Raw genomic sequence first — 23859 nt, 5'->3', positions numbered from 1 at the left:
CCAGGGGGATAGCTTGAGGCTCTGTCTCAAAAAAAAAAGAGATACATCAACCAAATATAATGTATGTCTGGTTCCTCAGCCAAACAAATTAACTGTAAAAAAGAATATGAGACAATTAAGAAAATAGGAACACCAACTAGATATCAGATGATGTGTGGAAATTTTTAAATATTTTCCAGGTATAATGATGAGATTGTGGTTATGTTTTCAAAGTGCCTTTATCTTTTAGAAATATACATTCAAATATTTACTGATGAAGTGATATCCTGGATTTGCTCAAAAATAACTCAAAAGAAGATATAAGTGGGAATGGGGCAAAGAAATAGATGAAGTAAAATTGAAAACTGCTAAAGCCAGGATAACGGGTGCACAGGGTTCAAAGTACACTTTTTTCTTTAATTTGGGGTATTTTAAAATTGTACGTATCTTTTGACCTATACTGCTTTGCCCTAAAGCGGGTGATGACTCCCAGTTCCTAAGCACCCTCGACTAGCTTTCAAAGTGCTTCACAGTCCTTTGGTTGTCCTTCTATCCATGAACATAACACAGGCACTGCCATCTCTGAATCCTTACTTTCACAGCTTCTCCTCCCTGAAACGTGCGTCTCCATCACACCTACTCTTTGCTTGAGCTACTCCTACCTTTTGGTTACACTCTTAACTTCTCTAGACCTTGTTTAGTAAAATTCCCATGCTCTCCTAAACTGCTTACGAGACTACTATTTCACTTGGTTTTAAGTATAATGCCCCCAGTCTTCATCCAGATCACACATTTTAAGCAGCAGATTCACGTCTGCAATCATCAGAGCTTAAAGCGCCCACTAAACAAAGCAGAGGTGTTTGGTTATGGTCATCACAGTGGGTGGGAGGCAGGGAGTCTGCTCCTTTGTACTGGTCTTTACTCTCCAGAGTTTTTACAGTAGGCTACAAACACTTAGACAACATCAAAGAGTTTCATTAAAGAGAATCATAAAACCTTTTTTTAAAGGGAAATTCTGAAATATACTTGAATCTCACAATAATACAATGGATTACAAAGTAAGTAGGGTGTGGTTCTCATCACAGAAAGCTTAATTTCTAAGGCAGCACAGAGATTTCCTTATTAACTCATTCGTCCTTCCTTCAAAGCTCCAAGTCCTGTGCCCTGAGATAAAAATTTTATTGAAGATTTATTTTCCTATAATAAAAACAGACATGGGAGAAAATCAATTTTACCTTATATTTCATCTTAGGACATGAATGAATGTAGAAACCCATGTAATAATAGCTGAGTTGAGAAGTTTTCTCATGAAGTTGCCTAGTAAAAGCAATTTCTCTGTCAAAAGAAAAAAGTGAAAGTACAGTTAATTCTGGTTCCAAGTTTAAAAAACTATGAAATCTGATGACAAATATTTGATATAACAAGATATTAAGCTATCAAAAAATCCAAATATAAAAAGAAAAACAATCTTTTTACCAGACACACACACACACACACAAAAACCCTCTCAATTATTTTGAGAAATGTATCTGAGTTTAGGCATTTTTTTTTTTTAAAGACAGAGCCCTGGGTAGAGTACCGTGGTGTCACAGCTCACCTTTAAGGCCTGGGCTTAAGCAATTCTCTTGCCTCACAAGGAGCTGGAACTATAGGAGCCCACCAATTTTTTGGTTGTAGTTGTCATTGTTTGACAGGCCCAGGCTTGGATTTGAACCTGCCAGCTCTGGTGTATGTGGCTGGCGCCTTAGCCACTTGAGCTACAGGCACCACCCTAGGCTTTATTCTTTATTGGGCAAAGTGGCTGATCTAAAATTCAAATACATGGTTGGGCATCGTGGCACAGATCTAGAATCCTAGCACCTTGGGAGGTAAAGGTAGGAGGATCACTTGAGTTCAAGAGCTCCAGATCATCCTGAGCAAGAGTGAAATCCCTTCTCTACAAAAAAATAGAAAAATTAGCCAGATGTAGTGGTATATGCCTATAGGGCCAGCTACTCAGGAGGTTCAGGCAGGAGGATTGCTTAAGTCCAAGAATTTGAGGTTATAGTGATGTATGCTTGAACCGCTGCACTCCAACCCACGCAACAGAGTGAAATTCTGTCATAAACAAATAAATCGATAAATTTCAAATAAAAATAAAGAGATCTATAGTGTCATGTTATTATTCATTATGCCCTATGGTGAAAATAGTGTAGTAAATATGAGAAAATTCAAACATCAATACATTTCAGAAAGAGTAACTACTGTTGTGACTATTTACATGCAAACACTTCCAGCTATATGATATATAACATGTCCTGTATGTAGGCAGAATAATATTTATTTATTTATAAATATTTATTTCCTCTAAGACTACAGAGGGAAAATACCATGTTACCACACTATGTTTTGATAACTTGAAAGAGGAGTTGTCAGTATCTTCATGCAACACTTGGGTGTGAAGTGGTTTTAATTAATTTGTATCCAGATAAATTTTGACACAGACCCAGCTGAATGGTTGTATCTGTGAGTTTTGAATAAAATTTCAGTACATTTCCTCAGTATGAGGAAAGCTGTTTTCTTTTTTTTTTTTTTTTTTGTTTCTGAAGGTGTTCTTTTCTACTAGCAATGGATGCTTGAAATTCAGGAGAAATGTATTTTTTAGTGTAATATTCTATGTATTTTTCTAGTTCAAACTTAAGAACTGCTACCATCCAAATTCATCATTAAATTAAAAGTGTTTGAAAATCCAAGCAGACTAAACACCATTAGCCTATAACAGAATACATTCTACTGTTCTTGGAACTAATCCACTCTCAAGCGTCTAATGGAGGAAAGAATGCATAGAACGAGCCAAGTATGACCACCCAATTCCAACAAGGCCTGACCGGCCACAGAGGCTCTCGGTGGCTCTCCTTCACTTGGTGCTGCCCATTTCAGTTCATTTCATCACTGGCCCCCTCTCCCGGCTGTTCAGGCCCCAAATCTATGAATGACTCTTAACTGTTCTTTTCCCTTCACCCCATGTGTAACCCACCAGCAGGTCCTTTGGGCTCTACTCCCAAACTATGCCTAAATCTGGCCATTTCTCACCACTTCTACCTCAGGTTTTCTGGCCCAAGTCACCCTTATGGCTCCCCTAGAGAACTGCAATAGCCTCCCAACTAGCTTTTCTGTTTCCATTCTTCCCAAGTAACAGTCAGAATAGTCTTCTACAATATTCATCAGACCATGTAACCTCCCAAACCCCACCCCAGCACTGGGTTGGTATCACACACAGATAAAATCCAGCCTGCCTACGAGACCCACAATCCCTGCTCCATCTGCCCCCTCCTCCCCACCTCCACCTGCTTCTCTACCCTCGTGGTGGAACATTCTCTATGTCCTTCCCTACCTTAGCCCATAAGACCTTTCTGTGTATCTCAACCACTCAGGCCACTTTGTTACTCTACCTGGACCTCTGCCCACAGATTTGTGTGTGATTGGCTCCTTTTGTCCCCCTTTGCTCCTCAAATGTCATGTGTTCATAGCGGTCTTTCTGACCACTTGACCACTCTACATAAAACAGGGCTTCATCTACCTCCACTGCTAATGTCATTTTTGTCACAGCGGTATGGAGTATCTAGAAATAAGCTGTTTTCTGATTTACTGTCTGCTTTGACAAACTGGAATCCCCGTCTGTTTATTTACTTCTATGAATAGAATTACATTTCTAAAATTCATCTTCTTAAAATACGTAAATGAATGCTATGCTCATGATCGCCAATTCAAATATTTTCTAAATCTGCAGACTAGATTATATAAACATCTAAAAATACAGAACTACACTGACTGTGGGACTGCTGAAGGAACTGAAGAAACTGAGGAAAAATTGCCTAAACAACTTTCACCAAAATACATTAAAATCAATAATGGAAATAGCAAAGACAGTTGTAACCGAGTTCCCAATTTTACTTTAAGATGCTAATCTCCCTACTGCCTTTACCTGTCTTAAACTCAGTGACTCATGTTCTCAAACACCAACAGGAAGTGGCAACCTCCCCGCACTCAACCAGCAGCCACCAGGCAGGCTGCTCTCCTCCTTCCTCCCTGCTCCAGCTCTAGGGTTTGCAAGGGGCACCAAGCGATCAGGAACACTCTTTCTGATTTTGCTGGGAATTAATTATTTACTGTCTCAATATCTAAACCACCTCTGAATTTATTGGGCTATGAAATATTTCACGTACAGATTAGGGTTTAATATGTAAGAATAAATCTCATTCATAATCTGTAAATATACACTGTAAAGTGATAGATATAAAAATAAAACCAAAAAGAAAAGAACAATAAAGTATTGACTGATTTGGGGTATAAAGAAAATACATCTTTTTTGAAATAAATACAAACTTCTGTATTTATATGAGTAAATATAAATATTAAAGTTACAAAATGTGAATGATTTAAATCTCAGTTCCAATTTTAGTGGGATTGCCAAGATCCATGAATATTTTTGAATAATTTTATACAAAAATGCAATTAAATAGATAAGAAAAATAAAAATTTCTTACAGAGATCAGTTATAAATACCATATAATTGTAAATTTGTTACAAACTCGCATTAAAAGAAAAGTCAGGTTGAAAATACTAAGATGAAGAACTTCTTTATAGTGTGGGCTATTGAAATACACACAAAAAAACAACTACGGACCAGATTTTTTTTTTAAATCAAATTACTCATTTAGAGAAAAATAAGCATATACACAAAAAAATAAAATAATCTGGCAGTATATTTTACATGAAAACGTGGCCATGAAATATAAAGACTGGGAAATAAATCAGAAAAGTATGACAAAATGATAAAGAGGAAGAAAAAGAGACTCAAGCTCCCAGATAAAAGAAAAATAATTCCAGACCCTCCTTCCTTCCTTTACCATAAATACATACACACAAACAGAAAAATAAAAATAAAAACATGAAAGGCCAGGTGCGGTGGCTCACGCCTATAGTCCTAACAATCTGGGAGGCCAAGGCGGTGGCTTGCCTGAGTTCATGAGTTCGAGACCAGCCGGAGCAAAAGCGAGACCCCCTTCTCTAAAAATAGCCGGGCATTGTGGGGGGCACCTGTAGTCCCAGCTACTTGGGAGGCTGAGGCAAGAGAATTGCTTGAGCCCAAGAGTTTGAGGTTGCTGTGAGCTGTGATGCCACTGAATTCTACCAAGGGTGACAATGTGAGACCGTGTCTCAAAAATAAATAAAGAAAGAAAAATAAAAACATGGGATAGGCCTCCAATCTTCTTATAATGAAAAACTATTTGTGCTACATTGCATATATCTGTAGGCATGGGCATAAAAAGGAAATCATCTTTTGACGAGGGTCATAGCTTCAACCTGATAGCCAGGGATTCCCAGACCTGGCTTCCATATGTAGTATATAACTATACTTCTTCCAGCTGACTCATATTGCTTTAATTCATTTACACTATGTTAATTTAACTTTAATAGTAAAAAGTAAAGATAATGATAAACATATAAATAACGTAACATTTAAGAAACATAAGAAGTTATGACAGGGAAGCTTAAACAAATATATAAACTAAACAACAAAAGCATCCCACAAATGACTTTTTTTTTTAAACACTGGACTTGATATCTTAAAGTGCTAGAGAATTACCATGAGATACTGACAGTAGTTCCGAAAGTGATACCTTGTAAATCCCATATATAACTACTACATAATATGTATACTAGTTATAAATAATAATTATGTATTATATAAGTATCTATAATATACTATATAACTTTATACTTATATATAATTATATATAATATATAGTATACAGTATATACTGTATATATTATAGAATACAGTTCATATACTTATGTAATATACTATATAATATGCTATTATAGCAACAAAATATTATACTGTCAAATAGAATTTCTATTACATAATGAAATATAATCAAATGAGTAACTATTTGAAGTTCCATATAACTCATTGAAACAACCACAAAAAAAGCCATCTTACCGTAGTGCAGAGTAGACACCCAAAGACAAAAATGAATAATCAGGATCATAGTACAGATACACAGATGACACACAGTACGGAAGGATGTCAACCACCCCCACAGCAATGATCTTTCCATCAAGCCAGTACTGCTGGTGAAAGGAGCCATAACCACAATCTGGTCCATTAGGGGGATTCTCTGCCTATGAAAAAGTAGACACATGAACATGAAACATTTGACAAGTTTTTTCTTTATAATAAAAAAGTCTATTAATGTATTATGTTTTTACTCAGGTTAATATGTCCTAAAGCTTCCTATTTGTGCCTATTATCTTCCCTTGTCACATCCTATGTTAAGCTGCAAAACTTTTTCCTTGTAGAAACACAAACCAGATACAAAAAAAAAAAAGGAGAAATCAATTTGTGTTTAACTTACTTGTTTTAATATCTGACAGTAGGAAATACATTTTACAGGATAAGTAAATCAGTATTAAACTGTATTCTTCTGTTTCACAAAAGGGTTAAGAAAGAAATAACCTCCGAGAAAAAGAGAACATAAAAAGAGAGGGCTGATTTCAAAAAGGAGAAATGTCCCCATATCTCCAGTCAGACCTGTGCTGAGTGCCCCATTACTGACAAGGCACATGAGTCCATTATTTTTTCTAGGTAAGTTCCTTTGTAAGTACAAATAGCTAGGGCACTTCTTATTAACTAGTGGAACATAAAATTATTTCCTTCTTACAATCTGAATGTAACTATAATCTAATATAATAATTGAAATCTAGAGTTTACTTCCTATATGTAGATAAATGGTATTTTTCATTGTAAAACTCAACTTGATTTTAAATACAACTACTCTTAAATAAAAACCATACAGTGAAAATTATAAGGCAGTAGAAGAGGCTTCAGTAGAGACTGAATGGCTATAAGAGATTAACAAATTATAACTTGTGCATCATTTTACATAGTTAAAATTGGAGACTGTATATGAATAAGGGCCAGAATGAAATAAAGAGAAATAAAGAATAGTTTTAGTAATACCAAAACCAGGGGGAAAAAACTCCAAACCATCATCTCTCATGAACACAGATGCAAATATCCTCAACAAGGTATTAGCAAGTTGTATCTGACAATGTATAAAAAATATTATATACCATGACTAAGTTATTCCAAGTATGCAAGGTTGATTTAACACTAGAGAAGCAATTTTTAAAAGAAAACAAAAAAAGAAAAGCAATTAATGTAATCTACTATATCAATGGGCTAAAAGAAGAAAAATCATATGATAATATCAATTGATACATAAAATGTATTTAGCAAAATACCTGTTCATGTCTAAAAAGTCTTAAACTAGAAATAGTGAAAATTGTCACAACTGGATAAAGAACATATACAAAAAACCTACAGCTAACATTATACTTAATTATAAAAGGCTATACGTTTCCCTCCCCCGAAGATCAAGAACAAGGCAAGAACACCCTTTCTCATCACTTTATTCAACATCACAGTGGAAATCCTGGCTAGTTAAATTAAGACAAGAAAAGGAAATGAAAGGTATTCAGAGTGGTAAGGGGGGAAAGAACTTTGTTCATAGAGGACATGACTATATGAAAAAAAAAAAGAAGAAGAAAACTGAAACTAATAAGCAGTTGCTTTCCTATATGCCAGCAATTGACTGAAATTTGAAATAAAAAACACCATTTACAATACTACACAAAAAATACATATATATAAATCTAACAATATATACAGAACCTATATGCAGAAAACTACAAAACTTCAATAGAACCAAAGAAGATCTAAATAAATGAAAAAATATTGTATGTTTACGGATTGAAAGAATCAATATTATTATAATATCAGTTCTTCCCAAGCTGATCTATAGATTTAATGCAATCCCAACTAAAATCTCAGTAATCTGTTTTGCAGCTATGAACAAACTGATTCTAAAATTTATAGAGAGAGACAAAAGAACCAGAATAGCCAATCCAATACTGAAAAAAAACCAAGTTGGAGGACTGACACTTCCCAATGTCAAGACTTACTACAAAGCCATAATAATCAAGATAATGTGATATTTGTAAAAGAACAGATAAGTACGTAGAGAATGGGATTGAACAGACCCACACAAGTATAGTCACACGATCTTTGACAAAGGAGTGAAGGCAATTCAATCAAGAAAGAACAGTCTTGATAATGAATGTTACTGTAATAATCAACATTCATATGTAAAAAAGTGAATCTAGACACATATACCTTTCATAAAAATTAACTCAAAATGAATCGCAGACCCAAATGTAAAATGCAAAACTATAAAACTTCTAGATGATAAGACAGAAGAAAATCTAGGTAATCTTCAGGTTTGGCAAAGGGTTTTTAGATATAACACCAAGGCAAAATCCACAAAAGAAAAACTTTGGTTAAGTTATTAAAATTTAATAAATAAATTTAATAAAATTTTAATTTTATTAAAATTAAAAACCTCTGCTCTATGAAAAAAAGGCAAATAAAAACTCAAGCCATGAGGTGAGAGATTTGCAAACATATCTGATAAAGGACTGGCATCCAAAATACACAAAGACTTTTTTAACATTTAACAATAGAAACATAAAATAACCAATTTTAAAATGGGCAAAAGATACAAACAGAATCCTCCAAAAAATAGGTGTATAAATGGCAAATAAACATATGAAGAGATGCTCAGCACTACTTTTCATTTTGGAATTGTGAATTAAAACAATGAGCTAGTCTCACCTAACTCTTAGAAGGGCTGAAATCCCCAAACTGAGTATCAGTGTTGTGAGGGTACAGAGCAACAGGAACTCTATTCACTGATGGTGGAAATGTAAAATAGCAGACACTAGGAATTTCTTACAAAACTAACCTTCTCACCATGCAGAATAGCAATCGCAATCCTAGATACTTAGCCAATTGATGTGAAAACTTAGGCCAAACAAAAACCCAAAATCCTGCAAGTGAATGTTTAGAACAGTTTTATTTATAACTGCCCCAAACTGGAAGCAACCAAGCCATTCCTCAATAGGTGCTATGATAAATAAACTGTGATGCACCCGTATTATGGAATATTATGCAGCAATAAACAGAAACAAACTATCAGGCCAGTCACACACACAAATTAGAGAAACCTTAAATATATACTGCTAAGTGAAAGACATCAATCTAAAAAGGCTCCATCCTGTATGATTCCAATTATAGGCATACCTCATTTTATTGCAACATACAGATGACACGTACCTTTGCAAACTGAAGGTTTGCAGCAACCCTGCATCTGGGAGGTATAAAGGAAACATTTTCCTAATGGTTTGTGCTTGCTCTGTTAGCATTTTTAGCAATAAATTACTTTTAAGAAATTTTTAGACACGTTACTGTACACTTAATAGACAACAGTATAATATAAACATAATTTTTATATGCACTGGGAAACAAAACATTCATGTGACTCACTTTATTGTGATATTTACTTTATTGTAGTGGTCTGGATCTGCAATATCTCTGAGGTATGCCTGTACATACTGTATAAAGCAAAACCATAGAGACAGTCAAAAGATTAGTGCTGCCAGGAGTTTGGTAGGGATTAGGGAAAGATGAACAGATGAAGCACAAGGGACTTTGAGGTGGTGAAACTATTCTGCATGATACTGTAACCAACACAGAACATTACAACACAAGGAATGAATCTTAATGTGTACACAATTTAAAAAAAAAAAAAGTTATTTAGGAGGTGGCAGTATCCCAGGAAGGAGCACAGGCTGTGACAAGAGAATCTAACTGTATCACAGTGTATGAAACAACCTACTGAAAGAGTTGAGGGTAAGGGAAAAGGTGTTGACCTAGAAACTTTGGAAATGAAGGGGGTCTGTAAGAAGGAAGGTTAAAGAAACTCAGCACATAAGCACTGTATTCTACCTGATAAAGTTGTTTCCCATGGGGTTACCAATAAACAATTCTGATACTGCTCTACATGTACCGTGTATACTGGTATTGAACAAGTAAATAAATGGATGGCAGACAACAGGAGTCAGGTTTCTCACTGCTGGAGTGGAAATTTATAGATCAGGAAGGGATGAAGAGTAGAATGATTCACATGGTAATGGATTAGATTTGGAGATGCTGGTAAGAACTCATGTTTGGCATAATATATAGATAACTACACACAGAAATATTTATAGATATGTGCATATATACATGGGTTAGCATACACACACATCTGTTTTGTTAGCTGAGAGGATCTAAAAGAAACAACACCCAGTAGCAATGAGAATACCTAGTGCCCAGATTTTGGTGTCTAATACCATTCTGAAATAAAAGAAACCAGGGTTCCTAGGAGAAATAGCTGATTCCAGGACTGCAGCAGGAAGTACACAAATGAGCTTGGAGCCTCTCAAAATGCTCAGAAAGTAAAGAAGTACTCGAAAACCAAAAGTATTGATAGGGGTATACTGAAGGGACACAGGAGCCAACTGCAAGAGTCCCCAGTGCCCAATACTGGAATGAACTGAGCAGCAAAATAAAACAGTCTTAAATTTATAACCCCAAGTATAAAATAAATATCCATTAGTCCCTACTGCTACATATGATTAAATAAATTAATCAGTGGGGGAAAGAGACAAATCTTCCATGCAGAATAATTCCAAAAAGATTATGCAGATACTCTGCCCTGAAGGTAGCAAGCATAACTTCCTATTACTTAAGCCCAGGCTGCACACAACTCCCTTCCACAGAGAATGATATGGAAGGAGGAGAAAGGAGTTAACTGTATAGGTGGTACAAGTAAGAGAAAACTTACTAAGGTACTACCAGTACCAGTGACTTCTTAAACTTCCATTGCTGTTATTAAAATGTCATTTGGAACTTTCATATGAAAGCTATAACCCAATTATAGCCCAAGATTATGGGGAAAGGGGAGAGGGAGGGGAGGGGTGGGGGAGGATGGGTGGAGGGAGGGTGATTGGTGGGACCACGCCTATGGTTCATCTTATAAGGGTACATGTGAATCTTCCTAAATGTAGAATATAAATGTCTAAACACAATAACTAAGAAAATGACATGAAGGCTATGTTAACCAGTTTGATGAAAATGTTTCAGATTGTATATAGAACCAGCACACCATACTCCATGACAGCATTAATGTACACACCTATGATTTAATAAATAAATAAATAAATAAATAAAATGTCATTTGGCCAATAAATACATCTTTAAACTTTTAAGCATTTTCACCAACTACAATAATAAATTATTAGTTTTAGTATTCACTGTCACACAGCACTGTTCTTCACAAAAGTCAGTACCATTTCCTAGAGATAGATACAATATGTAGAGTAGAGCAGGTGAACAAACAGAAGCACTAACCAAAAAGAAACAGTAAATGTTAGCCTTTTATAATGACAACACTGAATTGACACCAATATTCTTCAGTGCTAATGAACTTGAAGCCTAATCACCTATCTCAGAAACTAGCATGCTACAACTGTGTAACAAAAAATAAACAAGTCCCTATATATGACCAATATAAACCTTCCTTTAAACCTAAGCCCTGAGGCTTATAGGAATGAAGTTCCCTGTCTTTAAAATTACTGGTGAAGGAGCAGCCAATGCAGTAACACAGAGACAGAACAGCTGTCACGCTGAAAGCCTGTCAAATGTCAGCAAACCTCCAAGTCAAAGCTAATTAGATGTCTTTGAAATAAATCTAAATTGTTCCATGATTTCAGGTTAGGGCATCATTCTAGGACTTATTAAATCTAATGTGCTAATTCATTCATTCACTAAAAAAAATGCATTTATCAAGAACATAAGTATGAATTTAATAAGTATATTCTCAATAAATAAATAACCAATACATTCCATTATCCCCAAATATAAATCAGTTTTACTTGTACCAGTTTGAAATATTTTTGAAAACTGCAACTGTCTTCTCAGTTTCTGATTTTTATTTTATCTCTTATCCTTGGACCTCCTATATTTGGTAACCTGGCTCATTTAATTCACAGGCTTGCTCTTCTGTGAGTCCAGTCATAACTAATTTGTCCTACCAAAGGACAATGGTGGAAGCAGGGGTCTTCCCCGTCTGCAAAGCACTTTACTTAGATACAGGCTGCCTCATAATTAATAGGACAGAATAGGCAATATACCTGTCTGGTGTTCATCACTTCACAGATGAAGAAATCAGAAATCCAAGAGTCAATTAACCAAATGCAACAAGCCAGGGAGTGAAAAACTGACTCACAAACTGGCCTCCTAGCTCCTAGATCAATGCTATTTTTATGCTGCTAAAAAAAAATCAGCTAATCAAACACATTTAAGTAACTCGTTTTTCAAAACCCTATAGTATATCCAAGTCAGTAAATATATCAATATCGATAATGGTATTTCTTTTAAAAATTTTCTTAAAACTTGCTTTGCTGTATTTCTTCTTTTCAACATGTTTTCTGGTCATTAAAACAAATGAATTATTTCCTTTTATCCCTTGTAAGGATCTCACCGACCTAATAAAGGAAACCAGATTTTAAAAACAGAAGATGATCCAAGTAAAGCAGATAAAAAGCCATTTTCCTAAAAGTGTTTCTGGTCCTATCAGCACTATTGGTTAGTAACTCAATACAAGCATTTTCAACAAGTTCATGGCAGCTGTGGAGAATGGGGTGGATGTGAATCAAAGATACTAGTTTCCTCTGCCTGCCTTGCAGCTGGAACAGCCAGAACCCCCAGATCACTCACTTCTGACTAAGAAATTGAGAAAAAAATCATTGCCTACTTTCTAATACCATAAATTAAGCTCATATTTTAAGAAATATGCTCGATGTTTGTCTATGAACACACACATCTGTTGAATCGGTTCTATCCTTCACTTCACATACGAGACACAAAACTGTCATAATAGCATATCTTTCCTTCAAAATCCCTTAATTCAAATTATTTAACACCTGAAAACAAAGAATGAAAAAGTTTGAGGGACAGAGTAAAAAAGATAAAAATGGAAAGAAAAATAATTAAATCTGTGAAATTATTAGAACTCCTGGTATGATTCCCCATCATTGAATAACACCCTTAAAACCTACTCATTAAACTTTAACATGTCATATGTGTTGATGTACTATTATTTGGACAGCATATATTACAGCTATGTTCTTGAGTAACAAATTATTTATATTGCAAATTTACAAAATTAATTATCAGCTAACATAAATGTTCCAAACTATACTCCCCATTCTAATACCTAAAACATTTATTTCTAAATGGTCTTTTGAAAATTTATGGCCATATAAAAACCTGCACACAAATGTTTATAGCAGCTTTATCCATAATTGACAAATCTTGGAAGCAACCAAGATATCCTTCAATAGGTCAATGAATAATCTAGTACATCCATAAAATGGATACTATTCAATGTTAGAAATGAGCTATCAAGTCGTAAAAAGACATGGAGGAACATTTATTGAAGGCATACGTCTAAGTGAAAAAAGTTAATATGGAAAGGATACATACTGCATAGCCCCAACTATATTACACTCCAGAACAGATGAAACAAGGAGACAGTAAAAAGACCAGTGGTTGCCAGGTGCTCAGGAAAAAAAGACAAATATGTGGAGCACAAGGATTTTTAGAGCAGTGAAACTATTTTGTATAACTCAGTCATGGTGGACACACATCAGTGTATGTTTGTCAAAACCCACAGAATGTACAATACAAAAGGTAAACCCTAATGTAAACTATGGACTTTAGTTAATAATAATGTATCAATATGGGTTCATCATTTGTAACAAACGTACTATACTAAGATATAAATAATGGAACACAAAACTGTCCTAAACAAAGTCTATTAATTAAAAAATTAATCTTTCATGAAATAAGATGAGCAAAATGTTGATAATTGCTGCTGGGAGATAGCTCACAGGAGTTCATTATATTATTCTATATATGCTCAAAAATATAAATCTTTCAAAATATAAAGTTTCCTTTTTAGCTAAATTCCATTGCTATATGATTATATCTCATTTACAAAATCTATTCAGAAATACTAATTTAAATTATTAATAACATTCTTCAAGAACTATTCAGTAATATCCTGGAGGGGGAATGTTAGTGCTCTCACCACAAACATGTGCAATATACATACCAGTTCCAACTTTCAAATTTCACTTAAAAAAGAATAAATTGGGGTTTAAAATAACTTATCCCAAACCAGAAATGGAACTAAGTAAGCCACTAACAGTGAAATAGTTTTAGGGAAAAAGTTTTGAGAAAAAAGTAAAAGACAGGAAGAGGTAAAGGATCACAAGTTTCAATTCTGGTAAACTTCACCAATCAAAACTGAACTTGTAGATAGATCCTGGAGATAGAAACTTCCCCAAGTAGATTCTGAATCCAGAGCTGGGTGGGGTCACCACTAGACCAAAGGTCACAACAACAAAGGTTAAGAAGTATAGAGGCCAACAGGCAGACTGAACACAGACAGACAAAATCACATTCTCCCTCTTTCAGGAAAATCACTCACAGCTGCACTATAAGCATTTACTTCCACTTGCTCCTGAACCAGGCACATGTACATCATCTAGAACATGTACATCATTTTTTGTTAAAAATCAGAATCTCAGACCTCAGGCCCTAGCCCACACCTACTGAGTCTGGAAACTACATTTTAACCCATGATATTCAAGCATGCATCTGACTTTGAGATACACTGGTCCAGATCATAAATAAAGGAACAAGCCAACCCCACTGGACACAAAACCCAAGCAGGGTCAGGAACCAGGGTCAGGTTACTATCCTTGAGGAAGTACAGGTTGCTTATTTCCCTCTTCTTTGTCCTGTGCCTCATCGGCACTATGGCATTAACTAAAAGCAACCAAAATCATAAGGAGCAGGGCCCAGACAGATGACAACTCACACCTAGAGATCCTCTGGACACAGATCTTCACCCTGGCACCGGTCTAACTAATGGAAAGCCCAGATTTTGAGGCCTACCTTCTGAAATGTGATCTGGGCAATAACTTTTCTCATCACCTTGTATCTGTCTTTCTCTACATTCAGCTAACCTTTCTCTAAATTTTCAGCCCAGAATGAAAGAAAAAGCATGACAGAAAATACAAATGTCTTACTGGAAAAACCAAAATAAGTTTTCTATAGTGGCAACAATAAAAAACAAGAAAACTCAACCAACTAAACAAAAAAATCCAACATTAAATGATAAATGTGTGAACAATACATGACAAAAGGTTAACTTCACACACATAAACACATCTCTATCAATTAATAAAGAAAACCTCAACAGAAAAACATAGAAAGAATATCATAGAAAAAATACAAACTGCTAATAAGCTTATGACAAGATACTCCAATGAAATCCAATCAAACTCCTACACATTAATACTTTTTGATCTCTCAGATTGGTAAAAACTAAAAAGACTGGCAATACAAAATGCTAGCAAGCCACTCTATTTTTATTTTGCTTTTATTGTTTTAATTAACACCTAATAATTGTACACTTTTATGGGGCATAGTGTGATATTTCAATACATGTATACAATATAGAATGAGTAAATCAGAGTAATCAGCATACACATTTCTTACATTTGTTGGTGTGAGTATAATTGGTATACCATTTTGGGGTGGCAAAATCTGTAAACTTTACCCATTTAAAAATCAATGTACCTAGTTATGCTTTAATTTTTAAAAAGTTAAATATAAAAATGTACCTTTTGAGACCTTTCAATCTCACAAGTAGAAATTTGTCCTTTCAAAAAAATTAAGACAAAGACTTATCTTTGAGAAAGCTCACTCAATTGTCATCAGTTACAATACTGGAAACTAACTCCCCAAACAAATAATGAATTGTTGAATAACCTTGACCAAATCTATACAGCCACACTAAGTAGTACTTCATGCATTTCTCATATATCCTAACACAAAAAAATGTTCAAAAACATAAGCCAATAAAAATGGGTTAAAGAGTGATTGTTTTTATTATAAACAAAAACAAAAATTAACCAACCAAAAAAACAAAATACAGAAAATGTGTTGATATATTTATGAATTAAAGAAAAATTTGTAAGGATTTCAAATATAAAATGTTTTTTTTTCCAGGGACGTGCATTGGTAATAGAAGAAGTAATAGAATATCTGTCACATTGCTTCTGAAAAACCTGAATGAATTCAATGAAGACATATTACTTTTACAACAAAATGAATAAACACTAAGCAATATATACACATAAATTATTTAGTTCACTGGAGAGAGAGGTGTCCTTCCAATTCTCTGCACTCTCCTCTATCAAACTCACCTTTACTAGGTCAGAAAGAGCTGTGTCTTACAATGGTCCCTTATCTTAATTCTCTAGGAAACTCAGCCCCCTATCACTAGACTCACCTCCCTAAGTCACTAACTATTCTCCATTTACTGCTTTGAGAATTCTACTTTAATACATGGAATTATTGCATGTCTTTAACCTCTCAGTTAAGGTCTTTTAATTGTTAACATTCTGCAACTATCACATAGAAGGTAATATAATTACATACTGTGCAGAAAAATACATACACTATCTGGGAAAGAGAAAATAAAAGAGTTGCTTGCCTTATTGTGCAGGCATCATGTAAATCAACAGATCTCAAACTTTTTGGTCACAAAACCCCCTTAATTATTGTGGACGCCAAAGAACATTTGTATACTGTACTATGTCTGTAGATATTAAAACTGAGATTTTTTTTTAAGTATGTATTTATTAATTTATTTGAGAATAACAATAGACACAACAATTTAACTTATCTTGTGGGTAAAAAAAACTAAGTTTTATAAAATAAAAAAATTCAGTGAGATAAATGGCAACATTTTACATTTTAGCAAATCTTTTTAAATGCTACTCAATAGAAAAGAGCTGGATTCTTCTATGTGCTTCTGCCTATAATTTGTTGTTAATCATGTAGCCTCCAGAAAACATTCCTGGACGCTCATGAGAAGGAAGTACAAAAGTTTAACAATGTCTTGGTATTATGAAAATAAGTTTGACCTTGAGGACCCTGTGAAAGGGCCTCAGAGACCCCCCAGAGGATGCTCAGTCACATCTTTGAGAATCTCTGATGTAAATCTATTTCTAAAATACAGGTAGAAGAGAAGCCTATAAACTGTGAGAGGGAGCAGGAGTGGCTCGAGCCCAGGATTCACAGTCACACAGTCTAGACCTGAGCCCTCACTCCACTTCTGCATATTTGACCTAAGCAAGACAGTAATTTAACTTCTTTGAAAAGCTTCAATGTCTGCATTTTTTAAAACAGGAATCATGCTACTACTCACCTTCAAATGCAGTGAAAAACAAATGACAATATACAAATAAAAGCACTTTGCAAACTGAGAAAATTTGGGTTAGACTTTGCTTTGGGTTTTAAGGAGTCTGAATGGCGCATCCTGAAAGATTGTGTCTACAAAATCACATGAGTAGTTCATTTAATAGCATGGCTATTTAAACTAACTGCAGTTATCTCTAATTTCCTCATAAATAAGTCAGTGATGTGATTAGCAATATTTCATAACTCATATTCACTAGACTGCCAGTTGCACGGAGCTTTGAATGTGAAAGAATTAATCAGCAAAGCTACTTTTCAGAAGTGCCTCAATTTCAAGGATTTAACTGATAACAAGAAAAAAAATAATAAAGCTCACCTCCAACTATACAAAAGAAAAACCATCTTAAATGTTAGGGAAGGAAGACATGGCTTCTGTGATTAATGAGCTATGCAGTACAATCAAAGGCACTGTGTAGAAATGACATCAATTTTCATAGGCTGATTCTGACTTCCAGCCAAACTGCTCCCAAAATGGGTGCGTATTTATTCTGATGAAGTACACCAACCTGCCTCCGTGTACCTCAGTTATGCCCAAACACAGCTCAAAAGAACAGATGCAGGGAAAGTCAAATGCCAGGCAAAAGGGGTGGCACTTCAGGGGACTTAATGAGGAGTTCAAAGAAAGGAGGAGTCAAACTCCTCAGGGGCTTCAAGGGAGCAGAACCTGAGTTCTCTTTTCCTCCAAAGTGGCCAAAAATACTTATCCCAAAGGATACCTGTACAACACAAAAATCAATGATTGGACAATAAATTAAATGCTCTGAAAAAAAATTTTTTTGAGAGTCTCAAGCTGTCACTCTGGGTAGAGTGCCATCGTGTCACAGCTCACAGAAACTTCAAACTCTTGGGCTTAAGCAATTCTCTTGCCTCAGCCTTCCAAGTAGCTGGGACTACAGGCACCCGCCACAACGACTGGCTATTTTTTTGTTGCAGTTGTCATTGTCGTTTTAACAGGCCAGGGCTGGGTTCGAACCCACCAGCCTCAGTGTATGTGGCCAGCACCCTACCCACTAAGCTATGGGAGCTACCAAATGTCCTGAATTTTTAATAAACAACAGTTTATGGAGTCCCCCAAAGGTAATTATTTTAGATACCTGATAAAAAGTCTCCATCGTTTTAAAATAACTTATTCCTGCAATTGCTTTGCCTTCTATAAATAGTTTCATGAAACATTTCACCAAAGTTTGGATTCACTTTAAAAACAGAAACATAAAGGGTAGCGCCTGTGGCCCAAAGGAGTAGGGCACCGGCCCCATATACTGGAGGTGGCGGCTTCAAACCTGGACCCGGCCAAAAACTGCAAAAAAAAAAAAAAGAAATACAAAGACATACTAAGCTACTATGGTGTCAAAATAGACATCTCTCTCTTTTTTTTTTTTTTTTTGAGACAGAGTCTCACTTTTTCACTCCAGATAGAGTGCCATGGAGGTCATAGCTCACAGCAACCTCAGGCTCTTGGACTCACGCAATCCTCTTGCCTCAGGTTCCTGAGTTGCTGGGACTACAGGTATATGTCACTGTGCCCAGCTAGTTTTTCTATTTTTACTAGAAATGAGGTCTTACTCTTATTCAGGCTGGTATTGAACTCCAAAGCTCAAGCAATCATCCTGTCTGGCCTCCCCAAGTGCTGAGATTATAGGCATGAGCCCCCACACCCAGTTCCACATTTCTTAAAAACATCAAAAACTAAATTTAAAATTTTTAAATAATAATAATCTGTAATTAAGACACAAAAATTAATATGGAAAATGCAAACAGTGACACTCATTATTAAGATATCGCATCACTTTTAAGTGATTTAAAAGTCGAGCAATTCCAAACTTTCTGTGAGAGACCAAAGATAGTAAAATAAACTTCATATTATCAGTAGAGAGATTATGAGTGCTTTTTTCTTTTTCTCTATTTCCCATATTTAATATACATGCATTAATGTTACAAGCAAAAGAGTTTCTAACAACAAGACGAAAATTACTAGCACAGGTTGAGTATCCCAAATCTAAAACTCTGAAATCGGAAATGCTCCAAAATTTGAAACTCCTGAGCACCAACCTGACATTCAAAGGAAATACTCGCTGGAGCAGTTCAGATTTTGAATTTAGCATTTGCATTATACTTACTGAGATCTTAGATCTCAAGAAGCTCAAGTAGACTGACTCTTAGATCTCAGTAAGTATAATGCAAATATTCTAAAATCTGAAAAAAAATCTGAAACACTTCTAGCCCCAAGCATTTTGGATAAGGAATACTCAACTGGTAAATGTTAAACAGAACAGGTGATATAAAAATATTATCTGAAGGCTCGGCGCCTATAGCTCAACTGGCTAAGGCGCCAGCCACGTATACCCAAGGTGGCGGGTTCGAATCCCCAGCCCGGACCCGCCAAACAACAATGACAGCTGCAACCAAAAAAAAATAGCCGGGCATTGTGGCAGGCGCCTGTGGTCCCAGCTACTTGGGAGGCGGAGGCAGGAGACTCGCTTGAGCCCAAGAGTTGGAGGTTGCTGTGAGCTGTAATGCCACGGCACTCTACCCAGGGGGACAGCTTGAGGCTCTGTCTCAAAAAAAAAAAAAAAAAAAATATTATCTGAAAAGAGATTACTGAGTGTCTTAGTCTGTTTAGATTGCTGTAACAAAATACCTGAGACTGGGTGATTTATAAACAGTAGAAATTTATCACTCACAGTTCTCAAGTCCAAGATCAAGGTGTCAATACAGTCAGTGCTTGGTGAGAGCCTATTCCTCATTATTGGCACCTTCTATTGAAGGGACAAGGCAGCTCTCTTCAATTGCTTCCATAAGGGCACAAAGGCCACCTCTTAGTCATATCACACTGTCATCAGGTTCTCACATATGAATTCTGGACGGACACCAACATTAAGACCACCGCACTGGGTGTTCTTTCAGTGCAGTTCTGCACTTGTGTAAGTTATTTTACAACTTGGTAGGGGCAGAGGTTAACTTGTGGATTTCTGTTCAAGGGAACAAATAACCAAAAAGTTTACAGTTTACCAACCGATAAGACAATAACTAGTTGTTTTTATCTAACCTAGCAATCTCAACTCAATCTTTTATTTTATTAAATTGTATGCAGATCTATATCAATATCTACATTATCTCAAATGCTCTTTGCACCAGTTTTAATGTCTTACTGGTTTTGCATTAACTAATCAGTCAAATACAATTTGAGATGTATTCATGCTTCTATTTGTATGAAGGTCCTGATTTTACATTTTTGAAAATCAGGCTTACCAGTTTGGGAAGTCATCCATAGGAAAGCTCAAGTAGACTGACTTACTGGAACTAAGTAAATGAGAAGTGCCACCTCACAATCTGTTAAGCCTAACATCTCTTTTTTCTTGTTTGTTTCTTCTTGGGTCCCAAAGAACTTCCATGAAATAACAGAGCTGTAACTCTGCTCACTCTGTGATTCTATGACTTTTTTCTCCCGCTCTACTAAGTTTGTGCTTTGTGATTCTGGCTCACTCACGACCAGAGAATTATCCCCTTTTGGTGGCAGTAAGAGGTCGATTTGATTTATGATCATGGATGACAAAGATCTACTCTCCATGGAATAACAGATGATAGAGCATCTGGTTTATTAGTCTGTTTGTTTGTCAATGTATTTGTGAGGTCAATCAGTTAAGGAGAAGAGCTGCTGAGAGCCGAACTGATGAGTTTCAGTGCTTACTTTGGACCTATACCTGAAGTTACAGAACTGAAGTCAGTAACTCTCCACGGATCTCTGTATCTATGATTCAGAAAAGCCTTTAATCCTCATTCTGTGTTAAACATTTTCTTCCTCCCAAAGGTATTAAAAAATTACACTATTTAATCTCTCAAATAGAGCAGCTCTTAAAATAGATTTATACAAGTAAACATGTATATAAATATTCTCCAAATTCACAGAAAAAAAAATTATTTACAGAAATTACTAGCTGAGAAATATTTTTAAGAATCACACAGTATACATAAATGAATCTTTGGATAAATTTTCTAGTTTAAAAGTTTTGGTTTAAAGTACAAAAAAGTTTTATCTTTTCTCAGATTAAGTATAATACCTGAGTGAATTTAAAAACTAATACAGGCATACAATGGAGATGCTGCAGATTTGGTTATAGACTACCACAATAAAGCAAAGATCACAACAAAGCAAGTCATACAAATTTCTTGGATTCTCAGTGCCTACAGTTTATACTATAGTCTATTAAGCATATAGTAATACTCTGCCTAAAAACACAATAAACATACCTTAATTAAAATCTGATTTACTGCTTAAAAATGATGACAGAAGCACAAAGTGAGCACATGCTGTCAGAAAAATGATACTGACACACTTGCTCAACTCAGAGTTGACGCAAACCTTTCATTTGTTAAAAAAAAAAAAAGAAAAACAGAAACCCATGGTATGTGTGAAGCACAATAAACTGAAGAGCAGTAAAGAGAGGTCTGCCTGTATATGTAGGAGGTCTCCCTTCTAATGAAGAGAGCGATTCGACTGAACTTTCAAAACTACTCATTGGTTTCCTAATCAAAAAAGTTAACACTGTTAACACAGACTTAAGATTCTGAAAAATGTGTATTTGTGCTCTACTAAACTGAATTATAATTCCAACAAACATTATTCAAACATTTTTAATTATCATAAATTATGTGTAAAATGTACCACTTTAGGCCATACACAGGTGGCTCACACTTGTAATCCTAGCACTACAGGAGGTGAAGGCAAAAGGACTGCCTGACCTCAAGCAGGCAATCAAGACCAGCCTAGGCAAAAGTGAGACCCTGTCTCTACAAAATACAGAAATCGTAGCCCAGCATGGTGGTGTATGTCTACAATCCCAGCTACCTAAGAGGCTGAACTGGAGGATCCTTTCAGCCCAGAGTTTGTGCTTACAGTGAGATATGATGATGTAACACACTCTACTGGGAGTAACAGAGAGAAATTCTTGTCTCAAAAAAAATTTACCAGCAGCGTCCAAAGCTTAGTGGTTAGGATACCAGCCACATACACCGAGGCTGGTGGGTTCAAACTCGGCCTGGGCTTGCTAAACAACGACAACTACAACAAAAAAATAGTCAGGCATTGTGGCAGGCACCTAAAATTCCAACTACTTAGGAGGCTGAGGCAAGAGAATCACTTAAGCCCAAGAGTTGGAGGTTGAGGGCAGAGACAAGATGGCCAACCAGAGCCAGCTTTCCACAGAGGCTCCCGTCCTGAAGGAGAGTTAAAGAACAGAGTTTAGGGGAGGTTCTTGTGGCTCAACGGAGTAGGGTGCCAGCTCCCTATGTTGGAGGTGGCGGGATCAAACTCAGCCCCGGCCAAAACAAAAAAAAAGAACAGAGTTTAGCAAGTAAGCTGATGGTTTGGAGCTGAGCCAAGAAAGAAGGTTGAATAACGCACATCAACCCTGCTGAGGCAAGCTGCAACCCCAAGGAAACAAACAATAGGTACAAAATCCATGGCCAAGCAGACGGGAATCCAGGAATTTCCTCCATGAGAACATACTTTCTACAAACAAACTAGCAGAGTTCAGATCTCCTCCTATTTTATCCCACAGGAGAGACCCTCTAAAAACCAGAACCCCTTCCCCACAGAGGACCTACCAGTGTGCCATGGCACTCTCCCACCAGGCATAAAACTTTATATATTTTCCACCTGCAATTCTGAACTCCCAGCACTCCCCTCCACTCTCACTCCAAGGTCTGGAAGCCTATCCCCCATGGAGTCCAGATTCTTGGGCATTTTCTCAAGAGGTATAGACAGGGCGTGGGCTGTTGCAGGTCTGGGCTGATTCTGCTACACGAGAGTAAGGAGAAGACAGTAAACTAAGGGAACCATACAGGAGAGGGAGAGGCAGAACCCCGCAGCACAGAGCAGCAGCAGCAGCAATGAGAACAATAGGGCTCACATCCCTGGGGCTATTTTCAAGAGATACTCCCTGCCTCTCTGGGCAACCAGAGGAAGCCAGGCATCTTCTCGGTGGCAGCCACTGGCAGAACAGATCTGGGATAGAAATGCAGGCCTCGTGAGTAAAGGGTAAGCCTGAGGTGGTACCTCCCTGGGCCAGGCATGGCAGGGACAGAGACTAGAATATGCGTGCAAAGAGACAGCATACTCCCAGGGTAGAGCTGGGTCAGAAGTAATGCTTTAGTGAGCATATGACCAGCGTAATCCTGCACCACAAAAGTAAACTCACTCAGAAACTTTTGATCAAATTCCAACTTCCACAGTGGCAAAAGGATTAAAAATGTCCACTGGACTTTTGAAACCTCGATACCCAAAATTCTACCAGGCTTATCAATATTTACAATTAATGTGAATGGCTTAAATTGTCCTCTAAAGAGACACAGGTTGGCTGAATGAATACAAAAACTTAGGCCAGATTATCTGCTACATACAAGAATCTCATCTTACCTTAAAAGATAAATATAGACTCAGGGTGAAGGGATGGTCATCTATATTTCAGGCAAATGGAAATCAGAAAAAAGCAGGTGTTGCAATTTTATTTGCAGATACAGTAGGCTTTAAACCAACAAAAGCAAGGAAAGATACG

General features: G+C 36.2%; 1 protein-coding gene across 6 annotated transcripts in view; it reads right to left on the bottom strand.

Annotated features, from left to right (window-relative positions):
• The window catches only part of ATE1 (arginyltransferase 1), a 169745-nt gene that overhangs the window by 76024 nt on the left and 69862 nt on the right, over positions 1–23859 (bottom strand). For all 6 annotated transcript variants that reach the window (XM_003787104.2, XM_023511667.1, XM_023511668.1 and 3 more), the window contains 2 exons: positions 5966–6147; positions 1215–1314 (listed from right to left, as the gene is read on the bottom strand). In XM_003787104.2, coding sequence (XP_003787152.1) covers positions 1215–1314; positions 5966–6147 — 282 coding nt within the window. The remainder of the gene's footprint in view (positions 1–1214; positions 1315–5965; positions 6148–23859) is intronic.

The sequence above is a fragment of the Otolemur garnettii genome, unplaced genomic scaffold (genome assembly GCF_000181295.1).
Source record: "Otolemur garnettii isolate 467f Iridium unplaced genomic scaffold, OtoGar3 scaffold00021, whole genome shotgun sequence".
In the NCBI taxonomy this organism is placed as follows: Eukaryota; Metazoa; Chordata; class Mammalia; order Primates; family Galagidae; genus Otolemur; species Otolemur garnettii.
This window is presented reverse-complemented; position numbering and strand designations above follow the sequence as displayed.